At 44.0% G+C, this 23,903-nt stretch overlaps 1 protein-coding gene and 1 long non-coding RNA gene across 2 annotated transcripts in view; both read left to right on the top strand.

The window, feature by feature from the left end:
• Window positions 1–23,903, top strand: part of LOC310840007 — a 131,693-nt gene that overhangs the window by 92,602 nt on the left and 15,188 nt on the right. The window lies entirely within an intron of this gene.
• Window positions 1–23,903, top strand: part of PFKM (phosphofructokinase, muscle) — a 40,367-nt gene that overhangs the window by 4,563 nt on the left and 11,901 nt on the right. The window contains exons 2-14 of the mRNA XM_083728856.1: window positions 3,239–3,312; window positions 5,275–5,352; window positions 10,510–10,699; window positions 11,377–11,542; window positions 13,405–13,449; window positions 13,964–14,072; window positions 16,340–16,435; window positions 17,312–17,404; window positions 19,238–19,363; window positions 19,737–19,801; window positions 20,061–20,124; window positions 21,431–21,577; window positions 21,700–21,770. Coding sequence (XP_083584982.1) covers window positions 3,239–3,312; window positions 5,275–5,352; window positions 10,510–10,699; window positions 11,377–11,542; window positions 13,405–13,449; window positions 13,964–14,072; window positions 16,340–16,435; window positions 17,312–17,404; window positions 19,238–19,363; window positions 19,737–19,801; window positions 20,061–20,124; window positions 21,431–21,577; window positions 21,700–21,770 — 1,324 coding nt within the window. The remainder of the gene's footprint in view (window positions 1–3,238; window positions 3,313–5,274; window positions 5,353–10,509; window positions 10,700–11,376; window positions 11,543–13,404; window positions 13,450–13,963; window positions 14,073–16,339; window positions 16,436–17,311; window positions 17,405–19,237; window positions 19,364–19,736; window positions 19,802–20,060; window positions 20,125–21,430; window positions 21,578–21,699; window positions 21,771–23,903) is intronic.

Here is a 23,903-nt window from a genome sequence, read left to right as displayed (position 1 = left end):
GGGCTGCCATCAGTATGCTGATGACACCCAACTCTATCTGTTGATGGATGGCCATCCTGACTCGGCCCCAGACACACTGATCAGATGTTTGGAAGCTGTGGCTGGATGGTTACGTGGGAGCCGGTTGAAGTTAAATCCTTTGAAGGCAGAGGTCCTTTGGCTGGATTGGGGGGGATATGGTTTTAGATATGGTTTTAGAAAGAGGATATGGTTTTAGATCAATATTGATATATGTTTATTATAAATGTTTATAGGTATGTGTGTTTTTGAATGTGACCGAGTAGGTAATGAGATATATGTACTTGTGTATAATAATAATCATAATATGAAGAAAGGTTTAAAAGCATTGGGGGTTTGGCATCCACCTTAGCTTTCTTGTAGCCCAAGTTTTCCTCAGCTGCATCCATGATCACAGCTTGTCTGTGAAGCTGTCACATTACTTAGAGAGAATTTTTTTGGGGGGGGGGGTATGCAGTGGTATTGAATTACAGTCCCTCTCCTGGTGTGGTATATTTTGGAGACAGCAAGCACGGTGGCCTGGCAGAGGGGGTACCTCAGGAACTTGTTTTAAATGTCAGCGGGTCAAAAATAAAATGTGCAAATCATCTGAGGGTAGGATCATGGGAGACTTGTGAGTCTGGGTCAACAATACTGACCTGAGGCAGTAAGAAACGACACGTACGCCAAGGAGGCTGAGAGACAGCAGAGTGGGTTTAAGGGTTAGATGATGCCATAATAAAGGCTCCACATCACACACTTACCACGTTTATTTATACAATTTATACATTTATACAAATGCATTTCTAGACCGTCCACTTGCAAAAATCAGGGCAGCATACAACAGCATGAAAACATTTTAAAGCAACACGAAGCAATGATTAAAATTACTGTCTGCTCAAGGGAGATTTTAAGCAACGTTATAGGCCTCTTCAGGAGATCACCAGTACCTCTATGTGGGCAGCACAGATATATGAGGAAACAACAATTGTACATCAGTGGAGCTTCAGTTTTGTAGGCTGGTTATAAATTGAATGTCACAGCAGCATCAAGGCCAGGCAAATAAGGCAGGGCTCTGTAGAAATAGAGGCATCCCCATCTAGGGATGTTTTGTTGTTGTTGTTTAGTCGCTTAGTCGTGTCCCACTCTTCGTGACCCCATGGACCAGAGCACGCCAGGCACTTCTGTCCTCCACTGCCTCCTGCAGTTTGGTCAAACTCATGTCTGTAGCCTCGAGAACACTGTCCAACCATCTCGTCCTCTGTCATCCCCTTCTCCTTGTGCCCTCCATCTTTCCCAACACCAGGGTCTTTTCCAGGGAGTCTTCTCTTCTCATGAGGTGGCCAAAGTACTGGAGCCTCAGCTTCAGGATCTGCCCTTCTAGTGAGCACTCAGGGCTGATTTCCTTCAGAATGGAGAAGTTGGATCTTGCAATCCATGGGACTCTCAAGTGTCCCCTCCAGCACCATAATTCAAAAGCATCAATTCTTCGGCGATCAGCCTTCTTTCTGGTCCAGCTCTCACTTCCATACACCACTACTGGGAAAGCCATAGCTTTAACTATACGGGTGTTAGAAGGTGTCAATTTCTGTTCCGATCTGAGTTCATTGCAAGCAGCACTGTTTCCGTTCCACTTCAGTTTGGTTTTCAACAAAGACCACATTATTCTGTCTGTTGTAGTGGAATTTTATATGCTTAATTACACACTTAATTACATGATCGTTACATTATTCCAAGACATTACTTTTAATGTCAAGGAAAAAACAATTCAAATTGGGGGGAAGTAAGCAATTACTTGTTTTTCGTTTTATAAACGACAACAGTGATTACTGATTATATTTGCAGGATTGATTTCCATTTCAGACTTGGGACAAATAAATGAACATTGTCAATTTCCGCTCTCAATTCTTACTCCCATCTTCCCTCATCCACGTGGTGCTTCTGTTCTGCAAATGGCAGCTTCCAAAATTTATTTTATTTATTTAATGAAAATGTTTTTAATCTACCCTTCATCAACACCAAATTGAAGTACATTCAGAATAAGTACACTACAACCAACCAAGTCATAAAATAATAATAATAATAATTAAGAAGAAGAAGAAGAAGAAGAAGTTTATACCCTACCTATCTGGCTGAGTTTCCCCAGCCACTCTGGGCGGCTCCCAATCCAATATTAAAAACACAATACAGCATTAAACATTAAAAACTTCCCTAAAAGCTTATTCCCTAAAAATAAGCAGCAATGCACTCTAAAATATACCATCAAGCAAATAAAATAGCTGAAAACAACAGAGCAGCTTAGAACAATCGTTAACAAAACTTACAATGTCTGGGCATATAAATAAGTATTAATCTGGTGGCAAACCTAGAGCAATGTGGGTGCTTGTCATACTTGTAAGGAGATTAGAGCTGTGGGTCAATAGTCTTTTCTGTTTCCTTTATATTCTGAATTAAGCCCCCAGTGGGTCTTGTTAATCTTCCCATGGCTTCTCCTGTGATTCAGTAAGAACTAGTTACAGATAGGTAGCCGTGTTGGTCTGCCATAGTCAAAACAAAAAAAAAATCCTTCCAGTAGCACCTTAAAGACCAACTAAGTTAGTTCTTGGTATGAAGTGTATCTGAAGAAGTGTGCATGCACACGAAAGCTCATACCAAGAACTAACTTAGTTGGTCTTTAAGGTGCTACTGGAAGGAATTTTTTTTGTTTTCAGTAAGAACTAGATATAGTTGGAACAGAATCAGATTCCCTTCAATCTCTCTGATTGTAAAGTAGAAGACAGAGCCCCCTAGAATCTCCTTGGGTTTCATCTCAGATAAGTATGTAATTTATTTAAAAAATTGTCCAGTAGCACCTTAGAGACCAACTAAGTTTGTTTTGGGTATAAGCTTTTGTGTGCATGCAGACTTCTTCAGATACGGTATCTGCATGCGAAATGCATGCACGCGAAAGCTTGTACCCAGAACAAACTTAGTTGGTCTCTAAGCTGCTACTGGACAATTTTTTATTTATTTCAACTGCGTCAGACCAACATGGCTACCTACCTGAATATGTAATGTATTGTTGTTTATACAATACATTAGCAAAGTGTAGTGCCTCCAGAAATGGTGTTGAACTACAACTCCCATCAGCCCCTGCCAGGCATGACAAGAGCTGTGGTCCATTGTCTACCTCTGCAATGCTGTCATCCAGTTTGCTTGTAGACCAGCATTGTGACCTCTCTTCTCCCTTCTCTCTGAACAGGCATGAATGCTGCTGTCCGGGCAGTGGTCAGAGTGGGAATATACACCGGGGCCAAAGTGTACTTTGTTCATGAGGTAGGTCAATTTGCTGCCTTTCTTTACTTGAGTAGGAATTGTATCTAAGACCTGGTTCACTCATGGAGCAGAATGAGGTGTGAAATCCTGAGATAGCATATTCAACATGAAAATAGGGACATTCCATTCTAAAGCATAGAATGTCTCTATTTTCTAGAGTGGGCTGCACCACTTGAAGCCTCAGGGGGCTGCAGTTTAACCATTTTTGAACTTGCACTCGTGTAAAATTCCTGCAAGCTAAACGCACGGGCACACACCAGAGAGGAACATTCAAGCTCCATCTCTTCCCACCTGTACTAGGCTTCCAGTGAGCTTTTTCTGCTGGAGAGTATTCACAAATACGATGCTCCATCTTCTGACCCAAATGGTATAGTCCATTCTTCCACCTCATTTCCACCTCATTCTACTGCAAATAGGTTTATTATTTTGTTAACTCTGCTGCTGATTGCTGCTGCTAGACCAAACAGGACTATTAGAGTCGCCATAGGTCGCATAGCAGTGGTAATACCAGATCAGCTACCTTGGTGCCCCACAGACCCTATGCAAGGAGCGTCTCCACTCACATCGTTCTACCCAGACACTGAGGTCCAGCGCCGAGGGCCTGGATAAAGCGGGATATCAAATCCAAACTCTTCTTCTTCTTTCTGGCGGTTCCCTCACTGGCTCCCAGTACGTTTAGGATCAAACTTGAAAGTGTTGGTGCTGACCTTTAAAGCCCTAAACGGCCTTGGCCCAGTATACCTGAAGGAGCGTCTCCACCCCCATCGTTCTACCCGGACACTGAGGTCCAGCACCGAGGGCCTTCTGGTGGTTCCCTCCCTGCAAGAAGTGAGGTTACAGGGAACCAGGCAGAGGGCCTTCTCAGTAGTGGCACCTGCCCTGTGGAACGCCCTCCCATCAGATGTCAAAGAGAACAACAACTACCAGACTTTTTGAAGACATCTGAAGGCAGCCCTGTTTAGGGAAGCTTTTAATGTTTGATGCATTACAGTGGTGCCCTGCAAGACGAACGCCTCGCAAGACGGAAAACCCGCTAGACGAAAGGGTTTTCCGTTTTGGAGGCGCTTCGCAAAACGAATTTCCCTATGGGGTTGCTTCGCAAGACGAAAAAATCTTGCGTGCCCCCACAGGTTTTTTTCGCTTTTTTCGCCCTTTTCTTAAGCCACTAAGCCGCTTATCAGCTGTTCCGCTGATAAGCCGCTTAACAGCTGATCGCTAGAAGCCGCTAGACAACTGTAGCGCTAATCTGCTAAGCTGTCAATGGGCTTGCTTCGCAAGACGAAAAAACCGCTAGACGAAGAGAATCGCGGAACGAATTCTTTTCGTCTAGCGAGGCACCCCTATACTGTATTTTAATATTTTGTTGGAAGCCTCCCAGAGTGGCTGGGGAAGCCCAGCCAGATGGGCGGGGTATAAATAATAAATTATTATTATTATTATTATTATTATTATTATTATTATTATTAGTTGAGGTGCTACCTGTTCAATGTTGCTACAGTGGCTAAAGGAGCTGGAAATATCCTGAGGTCGAACAATGCACCAGCCTGGCAATGTACTTCAACTGCATCTTGTCCTTAACGTTCCTTCTTCAGTATACAGTGGTACCTCAGGTTAAGAACTTAATTCGTTCTGGAGGTCCGTTCTTAACCTGAAACTGTTCATAACCTGAGGTACCACTTTAGCTAATGGGGCCTCCCGCTGCTGCCATGTCGCCAGAGCACAATTCTGTTCTCATCCTGAAGCAAAGTTCTTAACCTGATGTAATATTTCTGTGTTAGCGGAGTCTGTAGCCTGAAGCATATGTAACCTGAAGCGTATGTAACCCGAGGCACCACTGTAGTTTGCTGTAGCAGCAGCTCACAGCTATGGTGTCTCTATCTTCTTGAGTTAACCAGCTCTAGAGGAGATGGAGGCTCAAAAAGGCTTCTCTTTTTAAATAATCTCTTCTGACTTTTGTTTCAGGGCTACCAAGGGCTTGTGGACGGCGGTGACAATATTAAGGAAGCAACATGGGAAAGTGTGTCCATGATGCTGCAACTGGTAAGCCGGTCCCTTGGATTTTGTCCCTCAGGTTGTGAGAGGCTTCAGAGCTGTCCTCCTTACCCTAGGTGTCACTAGTATGAAGATTTCAGGGTTTTGTGATTCTACAGAACCACGTGGTGCCCCCCTGATGCTTTCAACCATTTATTTATTTCACAAAATGTATATACTGCTTTGTTTAAAAAAGCAAAGACGGAAATCCTCCAAGTGGATTTTAGAAAAAGAATAAAATGAATTATCAGTAGAAAAAGAACTGTTAAAAACAGTTATTTAAAATATCCCTCCCCAAAAAAATAATTTTTTTAATCAGTGTTAAGTTGAAGACCAGATTAAAACACATGTCAACATTCTGCATATCTGGGTAAGGTAAAGGTAAAGGGACCCCTGAACATTAGGTCCAGTCGTGACCGACTGGGGTTGCGGCGCTCATCTCGCTTTATTGGCCAGCATGGGTCATGTGGCCAGCATGACTAAGCCGCTTCTGGTGAACCAGAGCAGCGCACGGAAATGCCATTTACCTTCCCGCCGGAGCGGTACCTATTTATCTACTTTGACATGCTTTCGAACTGCTAGGTTGGCAGGAGCTGGGACCGAGCAATGGGAGCTCACCCCGTTGTGGGGATTCGAACCGCCAAACTTCAGATCGGCAAGTCCTAGGCTCTGTGGATTAACCCACAGCGCCACCACATCCCTGCATATCTGGGTAGGCTTGCCTAAACCAGAAAGTTTTTAGCAAGTGCCAAAAAGAATGAATGGGACCATAGTGTGGGTGCTGCCACACTAAGTGATCAATTGCTTACAAATGAAGAATGAGTATTATGTGGTAACGATAACTCCCTTCATTGATGACTATTGACTATGCTGGCTGAAGTTGGTGGGAAATGTAGTTCAAAACACCTGGAGGGCACTAAGTTGGGGAAATGTTATGTACTGAGTTGAATAGGATCCAAAATGCAGCACTCTGATTGGTACTAGAACAATAGGATCCAGAAAGCAGCAGTCTGATTGGTCCACAGGAGCCACCCAATCCAGCTCCAGGTGGAAGTGAATCCGCAACCTGATTGGCCTACAGGAGAATCCCGGAATTAGCCAATCACATGGGGCCCATTGTGTAAATAATGTATATAAAGCAGACATTCGGAGGGAACTTCCATTCCTCCTCACCACTATGAGCTGAAGAAAGAACATGAAATCCACTCTCGACTCTGAGTATATTTCAGGAAAGCTGCTATAGAACTAGGACATGGTTTGCATTTTATTGGGTTGGATCCAGACGTGCTCAGCCAAGTTCTACTTGCATTGGTGAAAGTGGGGAGGGTGGTGGGTTGTTGTTTTGTTATTCCTTCTTTGCCTCTTCAGTCCCCTGTGACTCCATCAAATCTGCCCCAGGGGTGTTTTTTTGACAGGGGAATAAGGTTTACTTTATTTAATTTATGGACACTGTACATGACATAATCCCCAGTGGGATTTTAATTTTAACCTTGTAAAAATATCTTAAAGCTCTGGAAATATCAAAGTGGTCAGTCCAGTGTTATTATTATTTTTTTTTAAAAAAAAGGTTTCCCCCTTTGAGAAGTTCCGTTGCTCCTTCTCCAGTTTGAGGAAAGTCACCGGCTGGTTGAGTGAGGAGCTCCTGTCACGAGGAAAATTATTGTAACATCTTGACCTTTTCGCCAGTTGGGGCCACTGGCAAAGTTGTCCATCTTAAGTGTAATGATATCGCCATAGCTGGGGTCACAATGAATGCCTGAGTCCCAAAATAACTCGAAACCCGAGCTGACCCTTGCTTGCAGCCATACTTGCATGAGTCGGGGCTTTTTTGAATTTCATAAACAAGAATTTCAGAAGATTCTGGTCTGGCCACAACTCTCTCTAGGCATCCAGACTGTAGAGATAGAGGGTCACATGTAGCAAACATGCATTATCTCTCCCAGTGCTTGTTTTTGTTTTTGTAGAAAAAGAAGTGCCAGAACTCACCATGAACAACTCCCTTGTTCTCTTATAATGGCAATGGCGCCCACCTGAGAGGTGCCAGAACTGAGGTCCGGCTGAAAAAATGCCCTGATCTCTCCTCACAAACCCTTTACACATAACAGGTTAACTGGGTGAAATTCTCAACTACAAAAACTCTTCAAACTGTTGCAGCTAATGGATTTTGGTGATGGTGAAGATGCCTTGATCTTTGTAGTGAGGAGGATTTATTTGGTGGGCAGAGAGAGCAGGGAGGTGTAGCATTTTGGAGCCCTTTTTCTCCTGAATCGGGCGATCAGGCCGGTCATTTTCCTCAAAAGAATGAACCTGAGAATTAGAGGTCATAGCTTTTCCAGGCATTGCCTCTTTTTGGAGTACCTTAGGAACTGTAGTTGAGTGGAGTGGAACTTGGGATCTGTTTAGCTCAATAAATAAGCTCCAGGGCAAGCCCAGCCATGAGGGAAAGTGAAGCAGCCACCTCAAATGACAGATGGGGAGTCAGGGAGAGAGTAATGGAGCCAGGCCTATGTCTCCTAAGCTATCCTGTTTCCCTGATAGTATTGGATGCTATGCTGTTGTTAACCAGTTACCCTCTCTCAACCTAACCTACCTCACAGGTTTGTTGTGAGGAGAAACTGGGAGAAGGGGGAGAATGATGTTTGCTGCCTTGACATCCTTGGCAAGAGAGAGAGGATGAATTTGGCAAGAGAGAGAGGATGAGCCACTGTGGTGTAGTGGTTAAGAGCAGTGGACTCGTAATCTGGGGAACCGGGTTCGATTCCCTGCTCCTCCACCTGCAGCTGCTGGGTGACCTTGGGCTAGTCACACTTCTCTGAAGTCTCTCAGTCCCACTCACCTCACAGAGTGTTTGTTGTGGGGGAGGAAGGGAAAATAATATTGTTAGCCGCTTTGAGACTCCTTCGGGTAGTGATAAAGCGGGATATCAAATCCAAACTACTACTCCTCCTCCTCCTCCTCCTCTTCTTCTTCTTCTTCTTCTTCTTCTTCTTCTTCTTCTTCTTCTTCTTCTTCTTTTGCTTTCTCTTCTGGAAAGATGTCCAGCAGTGCTCCATGTGAATCAACTTATTTTTAATGCATATTTTTATATATTAAAGTTATACACGATTCTGCAAAATACAGTGTTATCAAATAGGATCTGATGGCAATATGCATAGTCCACATAGAATTGTAGAGTTGTAGAAAGGTGGAAGGGACCCAGGGGTCATCTAGTCCAACCCCCTGCAATGCAGGAATCTCAGCTAAAGCATCCATGAGAGATGGCCATCCAACCTCTACTTAAAAACCTCCAAGGAACAGCCTCCCAAAGGAGGTTCCACTGTCAAACATCTCTCACTGTTGGAAAGTACCATATTTTTCACTCCATAAGACACACTTTTTTCTTCCTAAAAAGTAAGGGGAAATGTCTGTGCGTCTTAGGGAGCAAATGTGTGGTCCATGGAGCGGAATTGCCCAGGGGCAAAAAGCAGATCATGTTTTTTTTTTCAAAGAGGGAAGTGGGTGTTGAAACAAAACAAAGCAGCTGATCGTTTGTCAATCGGGGTGGGGGGGAGAGATAAGGGACGCTAGAGATAAAGGAGGCTGCCTGGGAGGGGGGGATAAATACAGCAAACTTGCAAAGGGTGGAAGCAGGAAGACTAAAGCAATAAGGAGAGATATTAGAAGAAAAGGAGGAGCAAAAAACTTCTCCAACTAAGGAAAAGACACTAAGGCAAACAAGAGGGAAGGGAGTGTTGAAAGGAAACAGCTGATCGGTGGGATCAGATGAGAGATAAGGGAGGGGGCTGCCTGGGAGGGGGGAGGTAAAAGCCCATGGATCCTCAGGATTTTTACATTGGGTCACCCCAAATTCATCATCGGATCACATAGCATGTCCATGGCTACAGCCTGCACCAAAAAAAATCATGCACCCACTGTTGCGTGGGGCCGCAATGGTGCAAAAACATGGTTACAAAGCATGGATCCTCAGGATTTTTGCATTGGGTTACCCCAAATTCACCATTAGATCACATGTCTGTGGCCACAGCATGAACCACAAAAATCATACATCCTCTGTTTCATTCAGAATATTTTTTTCTTGTTTTCCTCCTCTAAAATCTAGGTGCGTCTTATGGTCAGGTGTGTCTTATGGAGCGAAAAATACGGTACTTCCTGATGTTTAGTCGAAAACTCCTCTCTTGAAATTTTGAGCCATTCGTTCGAGTCCTACCCTCCAGACCAGGAGAAAACAAGTTTGTTCTCTCTTCCAGGTTGACAGCCCTTGAGATATTTGAAAATGGCTAGCATATCAATAATAGTTCATTGTTGAACAAATACATAAAATAAAACCAAAATAAATTAATCCCAGGTATGTGAATGCGTGGAAGGTAGTGACTAAAACTATTTATACCCATTGTCCCCAATGTGGGGCACACGCCCCACAGGGGTGTAATTTGATTTTGACGGGGGCAATTCAAGAATGATTTAGACCAAGTTAATGGCTTTTTAGGCTTCTTCCACATGAATAGGAGTTCACTTTTTGAATAATAAGAATTATATGTCACAGGATTTTAGAGATGCTTAGGTGGGGCATGGCCAAAAACAAGGTTGGGAACCACTGATTTATACCATAGACACAATGGTTAAACAAGGCAAGGTTGCAAAATATGGACCCTTTTCTACCAATAGAAAGTAATTAAAGTATTCAAAGGTATTTGTTCATGGGCCGAGGGGGATTCCCCCCCTCATCTGAAGCAGCTTTCTTGTCATGGTACCTGTTATGTACTGAAGTTTTCACCCTGGGCCAGCAGGGGGATACTGTAGATAGTTTTCACTCAGGTCCACATATGCAAATAAGGGATTGAAAGTGACGTTCAGTGATTGGATAGTTACAGAAAGTGGTTACTGTTGCGTTGTAGTGGAGCTTTATATAAGCAGGCTGGCTGAACCCTTCAGTTCAGTTCTGTTCTGGCCTGTGAATAAACAAGAGCTGTTTGAAGAATCGCTGTGTCATCTGATATGTTCACCCACAACTTAACAGTAGCTATGACCTAAAGTATTTTTCCCTCCCTTGATTTTTTCTTCTTCCAGATTTGCTGGAGGGACTCCTTCTCTTGATCATAGCAGCACCTAAGTTAGGTGGCCATAATGTTGTCTTCCAGCTCTTACCTGGTTTGTCCCCTCACCTAGGGTGGCACCGTCATCGGGAGTGCCAGGTGTATGGACTTCCGTGCCCGCGAAGGACGCCTGAAGGCTGCTCGCAACCTGGTGAAGAGAGGAATCACAAACTTGTGCGTGATCGGGGGAGACGGCAGCTTGACTGGAGCAGATACCTTCCGAGCGGAGTGGACCAGTTTGCTGCAGGAGCTGGTTAAGACAGGTATTGCCACTTAAAAACTGAATGCTACGGTGAGGGGGGAAAGTATTTGATCCCCTGCTAAATTTGCCCCGTTGCCATCTGTCCAGTCCATAATTTTAATGGTAGGTTTATTATAGCTGTGAGAGACAGAATAACAAGAGGAAAAAACCCCAGAAACCCAGAAGACAAAAGTCAGAGATTGATGTGCATTATAATGAGTGAAATAAGTATTTGATCCCCTATCAAGTAGCCAGATGTCAGGCTACCTGGTATCTTCGCTGTATGTAACGAGCTGAGATTAGAAGCACCTGCTGTAAGGTCCCAGCTCATTACAGTACCTGTACAAAAGACCCCTGTCAACAGAAGCAATCAATCCACCATGACCAAGACCAAAGAGCTGTCCAAGGATGTCATTAAAATTATGGACTGGTCATTTCTTCATCCGAGGGCAAATGGGCAAATTTAGCAGGGGATCAAAAAAAAATTTCCCCTCACGGTAAGTCCCTGTGCTGGCGAGAGTTGGACTCCAACAATATTTGGAGAACCTCATCTTAGCCCCCCTTGCTCCGACCTGCAGGATAAAAGGAGAATATGCAGAATGTTTGCTTTCTTATTGTTAGATTTAGGCTAAGAGTGAAATTTCAGGGATGGTATCATATGCTGGTATTCCACTGGTTCTTTGCCTAATACCTCCCCAGGTGGCATCACGGCAGAAGAAGCCAGCAAGTCTAGTTACCTAAACATTGTTGGCATGGTTGGATCTATTGATAACGACTTTTGTGGCACTGACATGACCATTGGCACGGACTCCGCTCTCCACAGGATAATGGAAATAGTGGATGCTATCACCACCACTGCTCAGAGGTGAGAATTGTGGGCATTGTGTAGGCCCCTTTGATTTCTACAGCTCCTGAATGGCACCATGAGAATCTCCTTCTGCAGCTTAAAAAAAGAGAAGAAAACAAAGTCCTAGCCCTTAAGACTAGGCTTGAAAGTGTATATAGACGGCAGTTGCAGAGCAATCGCAGAAGCTCTTTGCCCTTCCTCATGCAGGAGCATATAAAATGGGAAAGAATACATTTGCAAATACAGGCAAAATTTGACTCTATTTGCCTACTTTGTATTTTTAAAAAATACAGTCATACCTTGGGTTGAAGTTGCTTCAGGTTGAGCGCTTTTGGGTTGCGCTCCGCAGCGCCCCGGAAGTAACGGAACGGGTTAATTCTGGGTTTCGCCGCTTGCGCATGCGCAGACGGTCAAAATGACGTCACGCCCATGCGTGGAAGCGGCAAATCACGACCTGCAGATGCGTGGACGCGGGTTGCGTTTGCTTCAGGATGCAAATGGGGCTCCGGAACGGATCCCGTTCGTATCCAGAGGTACCACTGTATTTTCTTGTGTTCTCTCTCTCTCTCTCTCTCTCTCTCACACACACACACACAAAAAACTTACCTTTATCTATTTAAGATAAATATACAGTGGTACCTCGGGTTAAGTACTTAATTCGTTCCGGAGGTCTGTTCTTAACCTGAAACTGTTCTTAACCTGAAGTGCCACTTTAGCTAATGGGGCCTCCTGCTGCTGCTGCGCTGCCGGAGCATGATTTCTGTTCTCATCAAACAGAAAGTTCTTAACCCGAGGTAATATTTCTGTGTTAGCGGAGTCTGTAACCTGAAGCGTATGTAACCTGAAGCGTATGTAACCCGAGGTACCACTGTATAAACTAAACAAGCTATAGCTTAGGGCCCCGCGTGGCACCCCCAAAAAAATTTCAATGGAAAAAACCCTGGATGTACATTTCCAAAATGTAAGATAAAAAACAAATAAAATAAAACCTACATACAGCAACAGTGTTTTGTGTTGTGTAGGCTCCTATTTGTTATGTGCAAATTGCTTTAGATACCTACTGGGTCCATAAATTACCACATAGCCTATATTCAACACAAAAAACAGCGACAATTTGTTGTTGACAAAGGATAGCTGGACATATAAAGGGACCCATTACATTCAGTAGCTTAGGGCCTCATCAAACCTAAATCCGGCCCTGGTCCCACCCTTCTTGGGGGGCATGTCCCATGTGCCCAACCTGAGTGGCAGTAGCATACGCTCCACCACTGCTTGTACATGTTTTAATGAGGTACCGTATTTTTTGCTCTATAAGACTCACTTTTTCCCTCCTAAAAAAGAAAGGGAAATGTGTGTGCGTCTTATGGAGCGAATGCAGGCTGCGCAGCTATCCCAGAAGCCAGAACAGCAAGAGGGATTGCTGCTTTCACTACGCAGCGATCCCTCTTGCTGTTCTGGCTTCTGAGATTCAGAATATTTTTTTTCTGGTTTTCCTCCTCCAAAAACTTGTGGTCTGGTGCGTCTTATAGAGAGAAAAATACGGTATTTTGAGGACCTTCTTGATAACAGTTGAAGTGAGCTGGGACTCTCTTTTTTTCTGAGAAGTGCCTTGCAATCCCTTGTCTTTCTAATTATGTGAGAATCTGTGTTTATCTTTTTTTGTTTTGTTTTCTTTTTAGTATTAAAAAGAAAACAAAAAAAAGGTAAACATTCACAGTAAGAAAGCTAGTGCCAAGATGTGGAATGATGAGCAAACGGCACAAGCTGAAGCTATCCCTAATTTTCCCCTACATACAAAACTCAAATCTCTTCTGGAATGTTTAAAGCATTTCTTTAAAAAAAAAAACTCGCAATGCTTTATTATTTGTTTTGCCTTGCAGTCACCAGAGGACATTTGTGCTGGAGGTCATGGGTCGTCACTGCGGGTAGGAATTTCTATTCTTATTTCTCTCAAATGCCATGTTTTAAAATGCATTTTGATCATTTTTTTTAAAAAAACGGTGGTGCCAAAATCAATGAAGTGAATGATCTGAAGCAGACATAGGCAACCTTCGGCCCTCCAGATGTTTTGGCCTACAAGTCCCATGACCCCTAGCTAAGAGGACCAGTGGTCAGGGATGATGGGAATTGTAGTCCAAAACATCTGGAGGGCCGAAGGTTGCCTTTGCCTGATCTGAAGGATAATTACATTCTGATCCACACACTAGCCCACAAAGTGGATCCAGTTGGTACTGGAATTAAGAAATATCAAATTTCTCCAGTCTGAGTGCAGTCTGAGTTTCCCCAGAGAGAGGATGATATGAATCAGTCTCCAATCAGACCTAAGTAACCTTTAGGAAAGCTCCTTCCCTGCTTGGATTCTTCAAGCACTATTGCTAGGTTTAAATCTTGCACCAAATCAATAATGGCTCATTGTTTGGCTTTTATCTCTTCCTCTAGTTACCTAGCTCTTGTAACAGCCTTGGCAAGTGGTGCAGACTGGGTTTTCATTCCAGAATCTCCACCAGAGGATGATTGGGAGGATCACTTGTGCAGGAGGCTAACTGAGGTAATAATAATCATCTTTATTGCGGTCCAATGACCCATAACATGGATTATAATTAAAATACAGATTCATACAGACAATCCCCCAGGGAAGGGAGACTGAAGCATTATTTGTTTAGTCATGGGTATGTTGATCTTTGATTCGTATGACTACTAAAGAAACTTTGCCACGGCCATTGTGATATCATTGGACTTGTCGCCCAGAAGTTATTTGATATAGTAGGCTTCCGACTGATTTTTTTAAAAATAATTTTTTCATTAGATTTTCCACAGTGATAACACAAACCACAAAGCAAAATGATACACAAAAACAGAAAAAGAAAAAAGGAAAATAGGGGGGAAAGGGGGGATAATAAACAGATAAACAATAACAACAAACTTAATTCTTCACAAATCCAACCTTTTAAACATCTTGGTTGACTTCCTCAAATCCCTCCCTTCTGAGTTTCATTGTAATTAAAAGTAACAGCTTTCCAAGATGTCAGGGAACTGCCATCGGAAGGACAGGTGGTGGACAGGCTCCAGGAGAATAGGAGAGACTCTGCAGCAGAAGAAGGAACCAGCAGGGGGAGTGCAGGAGTTACAGCGGAGGGGAGGCTCTGGGATACTTCTAGTGAGAATAGTGAAGAGGGAACAAGACCCCCCTTAGGAACTCCCACCCTTCGCCGGAAACTGTCACGCAGAGAGTCACGAAGGCGCATGTCCGTCAAACAGCTTTTATGTTGGCGTAAGTTCCGTAGACGCCCACTGTCAGATTCTACCAGCGACTGACGGAGCCATGCTTTGGGGGCTCCGTTAGTGCCTCGGTTTGGATGACCAGCCAAACCCCAGAGGGATCAAGCTTTTACGCACAAGCAGCTCATTATCCCATCACACAAGATCATTATTAAACTAAAACAATTTCCAATTATAGTCCATCTTATTCACTTTTCTTAACATTCTAAATCCCATTTATTTAATTATAACTTAATTTAATCCTAGGCCTATTTGTTTCTTTCAAGTAATTTCTATTTTTTTATATTGGCTTCCGATTAATTTGCCAATAGTGGTTTAATCAATAGTTCCCTAGCTTGATCCTATTGTCTGCAATGCAATAAAATATGCCTCATGCAGTCGACGTTCTGAGAGCATACACAGATCCTATTTTGATAAGGACCTCTCAATCTGCCGTTTAACACTTCTGATGGGAATACATTTAATTTGGCTTTGGTGAAAAGACGCCGATATGTTGGTACTGACAAATTTCTAAGATATGCAGGTGTCTGAAACTTAAACCCATAGTGAATTCTTACTGCTAATGGGCCACAGCTAACATGAGATTGAGATCGGAGATCGCTATGTGATATGTCCCAGATCCTTTGCCTCAGAGATTCAAGGGTGGTATCATAGCCCAGATGGTACAGGAGAGAAGGTGGCATACCAAGCCAAGTGGCTTTTCTAACCATAATTTTCATCCAACTCCTTGTTGTTTAGGTATGGAAGTAACCACTTCCCTAGGCCAAAGACTGAGATCTTGACCCAGTATCTCAGGGCTGTAATATGTTGATGCTGTGTACTGTACTGGCTGGAGAATGTTTAAAAAAGCAAATCTGTTGAAGTATTTAGAGTCAGTGAAAGAAATCTGCACCAAAACAATGGGACACCCTCACAGGTCCTAAGCCACCTCAAGGGCCTGGTGAGCTGGAGAAGCTAGACAAACCTAGGGTAGCCTGAGTTTCACAGTCAGGCGCTCTCTAGGCTGCACAAAACTGTCTCCAGCCTTGATTAAGGATATGGCAGCAGCAACTGTGAACAGAGAAGAGTACCATGATTGATGGCACTGAAAGCTGTAGAGAGGTCCAGGAGAATCACCAAAGTTGGGTTCCCGGCATCCTTTCTTGGCTGTCCAAGGCAGTTTCTGTCTCCAAACCAGGCCTGGAACATGGTTTGAAGTGGATCTCTCTGTTATGTACTGAAGTTCTCACCTTGGGCCAGCAGGGGGATACTGTAGATAGTTATGCAAATGAAGGATCAAAAGTGACATTCAGTGATTGGATAGTTTGTATGCAAATGAAGGATCGAAAGTGACGTTCAGTGATTGGATAGTTTTAGAAAATGGCAACAGTTACATTGTTCTGGAGCTCTATATAAGCAGGCTGATTGAGCTCCTCAGCTCAGTTCTGTTCCAGCTTACAAATAAAGTGCTGCTTTGGAAGAATCACTGTGTCGTCTGCTATGTCTACCCACAACTTAACACTCACTCACTCTCTCTCTCTCCTTTCTTCTTCACAGACAAGAACCCGAGGCTCAAGGCTGAACATCATTATTGTGGCTGAAGGAGCAATTGACAAGCACGGCAAGCCGATTACCTCAGAAGACATTAAAAGTGTGGGTGATGCAATCCTGTTTCTGCTCGGAGTGTCTGTGTCAATGTCCTTTGCCCTAACATTGAGATTGAGCTGAAATACTCACTGGGAGGCAGAATGACTATCTTGCCGGAGTGGTGCATGCTCTAGTTATCTCCCGCTTGGACTACTGCAATGCGCTCTACGTGGGGCTACCTTTGAAGGTGACCCGGAAACTGCAATTAATCCAGAATGCAGCAGCTAGACTGGTGACTGGGAGTGGCCGCCGAGACCACATAACACCAGTCCTGAGAGATCTGCATTGGCTCTCAGTACGTTTCCAAGCACAATTCAAAGTGTTGGTGCTGACCTTTAAAGGCCCTAAAGAGCCTCGATCCAGTATACCTGAAGGAGCGTCTCCACCCCCATTGTTCAGCCCGGACACTGAGATCCAGCGCCGAGGGTCTTCTGGCAGTTCCCTCATTGCGAGAAGTGAGGTCAAAGGGAACCAGACAGAGGGCCTTCTTGGTAGTGGCGCCCACCCTGTGGAACGCCCTCCCTTCAGATGTGAAGGAAATAAGCAGCTATTCTATCTTTAAAAGACATCTGAAGGCAGCCCTGTTCAGGGAAGTTTTTAATATTTAATGCTGTACTGTTTTTAACATTTGATTGGGAGACGCCCAGAGTGGCTAGGGAGACTCAGCCAGATGCTTGGGGTATAAATAAATTATTATTATTATTATTATTATTATTATTATTATTATTATTATTACTATCTTGCACAGTTAAAAAGGGCAGGTTTGTACAATCAAAGGACTCAAAGAGTAACAAAACCCTGGTTCTCCCTCTGTTGCCCAGTGAACATTCTTAAATTTGAAGGGATAATGTCATTTTTTTTGCACCTCTCTTCCCTCTGCAGCTGGTTGTGAAACGCCTGGGCTATGACACGAGAGTCACCATCCTGGGACATGTGCAGCGTGGTGGGACACCCTCTGCCTTTGATCGCATCCTGGTAAAAAGCAATGCAGTTTTGTTTCTGATGCTTCATATAGATGACATGCCTGTAAACAATACAGTGGTACCTCAGGTTACAGACGCTTCAGGTTACAGACTCCGCTAACCCAGAAATAGCACCTCAGGTTAAGAACCTTGCTTCAGGATGAGAACAGAAATCGTGCTCTGGCGTCACGGCAGCAGCAGGAGGCCCCATTAGCTAAAGTGGTGCTTCAGGTTAAGAACTTTGCTTCAGGATAAGAACAGAAATCGGGATCCGGCGGCACGGCAGCAGGAGGCCCCATTAGCTAAAGTGGTGCTTCAGGTTAAGAACAGTTTCAGGTTAAGAACAGACCTCCGGAACAAATTAAGTTCTTAACCTGAGGTACCACTGTACAGTGGTATCTCGGGTTACATATGCTTCAGGTTACAGACTCCGCTAAAGCAGAAATATTACCTCAGGTTAAGAACTTTGCCCCAGGATGACAAGAGAAATCGCATGACGGCAGCGCGGAGGCAGCAGGAGGCCCCATTAGCTAAAGTGGTACCTCAGGTTAAGAACAGTTTCAGGTTAAGAACAGACCTCCGGAATGAATTAAGTTTGTAACCAGAGATGCCACTGTATTGCATATTGGAGTGAGAGGCAGGAGGAGACATTTCTAAAGGTGTAGTCCAGGTGTGGGGAACCTTTAACCCTCCAGATGTTGCCGAACTACAATTCCCATAATCCCTGGTCCTGCTTGCTGGGGCTGATGGGAGTTGCAGTTCAGCAACGCCTGGCAGCCCCAAGGTTCCCCACACTTGATGCAGTCCCGCTGTCTCTAGGTTGTTAACTTCTCTGGAATTAATTGCCTGCCGGTGGGGAATGTTACACTTCTGTAGAAGGGCAAAGGGTTTCGTGACAGACTAGCTGAGGTATGAGCTTTCTTGGACTAGAGCCCATTGTGTCACGTTGTAAACTGTGGAGACAAAGGCCACAAAATGCAGCCTGTCGCATTTTTCGGCAAAGTTTGACATGATAAGAACCCTCGGTGACCATTCACACAGCAGGAGGTAATTAGCGATAACATAATTACGAATTACTTATCACTCCCTCTAATAATGAACTCAGGTGGCAAGTGTTGGCCAGATTGGAGCCAAAATTAAGCCACTGTAAAACAAGAGGGAAGTATTATAATAAATAATGATAATTTTTTATTTATACCCCATCCTTCCCGGTTCAGGAAACCGGGCTCAGGGCGGCTAACAACGAATTTAAAACACTTCATTGATGCTACAAAAAACCAGCATAAAATATGGTATAAAGCGTAAATAACAATAAAATCAAGAATCGAAAATAAATTTAGGGGGGAAATCCATCCAATAAACATTAGATGATCACCAGGGCTAGCTGGCTAAATTAGTCCCACTTGGGCCAGCGAGGAGACCAGGGGAGAATTAGCTGTAGGATCCCAGAATGGACAATCTTCACAAAACAGGGAGGAGGAGGGAAGGAAGGGGAACAAAAGATCAGGCCAGGTTCAAATTGAAAGCCAGTAGCTCTGTCTTACAGGCCCAATGGAAGGAGGTTAAATCCTGCAGGGCCCTGGTCTCATGGGACAGAGCATTCCACCAGGTCGGAGCCATCACTGAGAAGGCCCTGGCCCTGGTGGAGGATAACCTGACTTCCTTAGGGCCCAAGACCTCTAAACTAGGATTATTCATGGACCTTAAGGTCCTCTGTGGGGCATACCAGGAGAGGCGGTCCCGTAGGTACGAGGGCCCTAAGTATTGACATGCTCAGGTGTTTGCAGAAATACAAAAAAACCCCAAACCTTTTTAGAAAACCATTTTTCTGTTTTCCGTCTTGCAGGGAAGCAGGATGGGAGTGGAAGCTGTCATGGCGCTACTGGAGGGAACTCCTGATACTCCAGCATGTGTTGTCAGCCTCTCTGGTAACCAAGCTGTCCGTCTTCCTCTCATGGAGTGCGTCCAAGTAGTAGGTATTGTTTGCTGGCATGTGCGTTTATGGAGGTGGGACAAGAAAACACACCTCTTTATCCCAGCCTTTGACAGTTAAGGTATTTTGTTTTGCTGGACCCCCACCACATTTGATGAATGTATATTGTTCTGTTCCGTTTGAAATAGTTGTTTTCATAACGGTATATTATATTATTGTTACCTCCCCTGGGACCTTATGGGCAGGTAAGAAGTCAAAGACCTATAATTTGGCATAAAATTTGGACTCTTTGATTGCATTATCATTTGGAAGGTATTTAACGTGGATTTAATTGGATTGTTAAAATGGAAAATTTAATAAATATTATTATTCAAAATATATATTATTTGTCTCTATCGTCTTCCTTCAACAGACTAAAGATGTCACAACAGCGATGAATGAGGGACGGTTTGATGAAGCTCTTAAACTTAGGGGAAGGTAAGTTGGAGCTACAATTTGAACAAGGCCTTCCGGGGCCTCTGTGAAATTTATTTTTTATTCTTAGAAAGGGGAAGTGGCCGTAGCTCAGTGACAGAGTATCTGGCTCGCATGCAGAAGGTCCTGGATTCAGTCCTTTGCATTTCCAGGAAGGGCTGGGAAGGATTTTCTGCCAATCCCAGTCAGTGTAGACAGTTTTGAACCAGCCTAGGTTAGAAGGCTGCTTCCTTTGCTCCTAATAATTTGATTCACCCTGCAGGAGTTTCCAAAACAACTGGAATGTTTACAAGATTTTGGCCCATGTTCGCCCGCCCTCTGCAAAGGTAAGGGGGGGGGAGGGGAATACAGTGGGAGAGAAGGCATAGCTCAGTGGTATGCTTTGTATGTGTAAGTCCCATGTTTGATCCCTGGCATCTCTAAATAAAAGGATTCATGTAGGAGCCAATGGGAGAGACCCTTCTCTGCCTGAGACGGTGAAGACCTGACCTTCTACGAAGCAGCTTCCTTTGCTTTGGTGTAGGCAGGTCTGCATATCCTGTTGAGAACTGCTTAGACAGGCCGTTGTTGTTATGTACTGAAGTTCTCACCCTGGGCCAGCAGGAGGATACTGTAGATAGTTATGCAAATAAGGGATCAAAAGTGACGTTCAGTGATTGGATAGTTTTAGAAAATTGTAACAGTTATCTTGTACTGGAGCCCTATATAAGCAGGCTGACTGAACCCTTCAGTTCACTTCTGTTCTGGCCTGTGAATAAACAAGAGCTGTTTGAAGAATCGCTGTGTCGTCTGATATGTTCACCCACAACTTAACAGTTGTAACATGAGCTATCTTTCTTTTTAACCAGTCTGTATTTGTTTATTGGTGTTTTTCTGCTGATTTTATTCTCATGTGCCTGAAAGACCTACATTGGCTCCCAGTACGTTTCCGATCACAATTCAAAGTGTTGGTGCTGACCTTTAAAGCCCTAAATGGCCTCGGCCCAGTAGACCTGAAGCATATCCACCCCCATCATTCAGCCTGGACACTGAGGTCCAGCTCCAAGGACCATCTGGTAGTTCCCTCCCTGCGAGAAATGAGGTTGCAGGGAACCAGACAGAGGGCCTTCTTGGTGGTGGCACCTGCCCTGTGGAGCACTCTCCTATCAGATGTCAAGAAAATAAAAAACTATCTGACTTTTAGAGGACATCTAAAGGCAGCTCTGTTTAGGGAAGTTTTTAATTTGATGTTTTATTGTATTTTTAATATTTTGTTGGAAGCCACCCAGAGTGGCTGGGGAAACCCAGCCAGATCGGCAGGGTATAAATATTAAATTATTATTATTATTATATTATATTATATTATATTATATTATATTATATTATATTATATTATATTATATTATATTATATTATATTATATTATATTATATTATATTATATTATTATTGGAGTACACACACACAAATGTAATTAGAATTTTTATAAATGAATAAACCATCCTTGTAATGGGAGCAAAGCTGCTGTATGAATGTATTTCTGTCCATGTGACCGGCTCCTTCCGTGGAGCCCAGAATCCCCCAACAGGGTGTGCTTTGAAGTACATCCAAAGCTCTCTCTGACTTCATCCCCAATCCTTTTCTTTCTCTGCAGAGTGGCTACAACCTGGCAGTGATGAATGTAGGTGCACCAGCAGCTGGCATGAATGCAGCCGTGAGGTCTACGGTTAGAATTGGATTGATCCACGGTCATAGGATGCTGGCTGTGCACGACGGGTTTGAAGGCCTAGCCGAAGGAAAGGTATATGTTTTGTTTAGCTGAGGAACTAATACTCTCTTCTAAGAGAGTTCCACAGTTAGCAGTGGCTCAGGAAAGAGCTGCTTTGAGCTAAAGAAACCCTTTCGTCCGTCCTTCCTCTCCAGATTGAAGAAATTGGATGGGGAGGAGTCGGCGGCTGGACTGGGAGAGGTGGATCGAGTCTTGGAACCAAAAGGTATTATGATGGGGAGAGATGCATAGCTGTCAACTGTCCCTTATTTGGCGGGAAACTCCCTTATCCCAGCGCCATGTCCCGCTGCTGTCCCTTATTGATGATGTTCCTTAAATTTCCTAGGTTTCAAAGGAAGCAGCTCCTCTCACTCCCTCCCTGCTGGCCAGGGAGGAGGGAAGCTCCAACTGTGTTGCTTGGTTGCCCAGCCCGCCCCCCTTTGACCTCCTCTCACCAGCCTCGGCCCCTGGGAGCCCCTCCCAGCTGGGACTGGTGGGAGCCTCGGGCTCTTCCACCGCCATCCTCCTCACAGCTACCAAACTGAGCCTCTCTGCCTGGGGTAGAATCTTCGTAGCTTGGACTTTGTTTTACGTGAAAAGTGGTTGCTGCTTGTAGTTATTTAATTGCAGTGTTTCATCAGCTTGAGCAGCAGGCTCTGGAAACAAAGAGCTAAAAACCGGCGCTGCTCTCCAAAATTATCTGGTCCCTTTTAACTTCATATTTCAGGTGGTTGACTAAAATCCCTTATTTTGGCTGCTGATCCCTTATTTTCGAGGCTGCTGGTCCCTTATTTTCAAATCTATAAGTTGACAGCTATGGAGAGGTGTCCATGGACGGATGTACTCTGTGTTTAAAATAAACACAGCTGCTAAGAAAAAATAAAACAATAAAAATAATAAAAAATAAACACAGCTGCTAAGAAAAAATAAAACAATAAAAATAATAAAAAATAAACACAGCTGCTAAGAAAAAATAAAACAATAAAAATAATAAAAAATAAACACAGCTGGTATACATAGCTGAAGAAAACGTTTTCCTGTTATAAAATTGAAAAAAACACATGTCCCTTTTATAGCTTTAAGCAGAGGTGGCTAACTTGTGGCCCTCCTGATATTCCTGGATTCCAACTCAGTATGGTCACTGGTTAAGGATGATGGGAGTTGTAGTCCAGCAAAAACAAACAAACAAACAAACAAACAAACAAACGTGGAGGGCAACAGGTTAGTCACCCCTGCCTAATTTTTTTTACTTTTAGAGTGTGGAAGAGCCACTGGAGACAATTCTCCATATTTCTACAGGAGACACTGTACTCCTGGTTGGAAGAAGACAAGCTCAAAGCATTGATTTGTATAAGAATGCACCCAGCAGCCTCCTCAGAAGCATTTGTATATTTGTAGTGTGACTGGATGCTCCAGTGATGCTGGATGCAGAGGCAAAACAGAATTACCTCAGTCAGCGGAGGCTGATTGGAAAGAGCAGTGACTCATGCAGAGATGCATCAGGCAGCCTCCCCTGAAGCTGGGAAGTTCTTCTGTGACTGCATCAGGAATATTTGAAAGCTCATATCATATCCTTTGCTGAAGCACAGCAGAATTGTCCGTCCCCCTGCAGAGGCTAACTGTCTGGAAAATGAGAGTTACTGGGGATAATGGAACTTTCTATGAGTGAAATCAAAAGGTACTATCGCCTGCCTCCCAAGACTTACTGAATCAGAGTGATTCCTGAATTCTCAGGGGTGTTTTTCTAGCTGGCATGGCCGGTGCTCCTGTCAAAGCCCTTGTCTTGCCATGGAAAGGTGAGATAAGTTTGGCTGTTGACAAGACCCCTCCTATGTGACCTCTTCGTCTGTAGGGAGTCTGAAAGACTTCTTGGTTCTTTGAGGGGCTCCTGGCAATGCAGCTGACCAGATGATGGCTGGGGCAGAGGTGGCACAGACGACAGAACAAGAGTTCGCCATCGTGTCTACCATGTGGTAGTGATGATGGTGGTGAAGAAAGCTTATTTATCTGCTTCCGTTGCATCCTCAGCGAACCACTCAGCAAGGCATTTTCCAAGCGGGAAGTGGACTGGCTAAATCTAACCCAGTCTGAAAGCTGCAGTTGAGGCAGAACGCCACTTGCCAGGTTGTAATGTGAAACAGCAAGATGGGATTATATCGTTTTGATCCTTAAAACCCTGTGCTGACTGCCTGTTAGCCGCTGGGCCCAACCAAAGGCGTTGGCACCTTTGTCCAAAGCCATATAAAACTTAGGGCCCAAGGAATGTAAGGCGTGCCTTTGCCAGTACCTGCTGACCTATGCTTTAAGATGGGCTGGGTTGTGTTTAGAATTATCTTGTGCGTAATATAAAAAATACAGA

Source organism: Podarcis gaigeae (assembly GCF_964106915.1).
Source record: "Podarcis gaigeae genome assembly, chromosome: 2".
Taxonomy (NCBI): Eukaryota; Metazoa; Chordata; class Lepidosauria; order Squamata; family Lacertidae; genus Podarcis; species Podarcis gaigeae.
The sequence above is the reverse complement of the archived record's forward strand: the minus strand, read 5'-3'. Positions and strand labels throughout refer to the sequence as shown.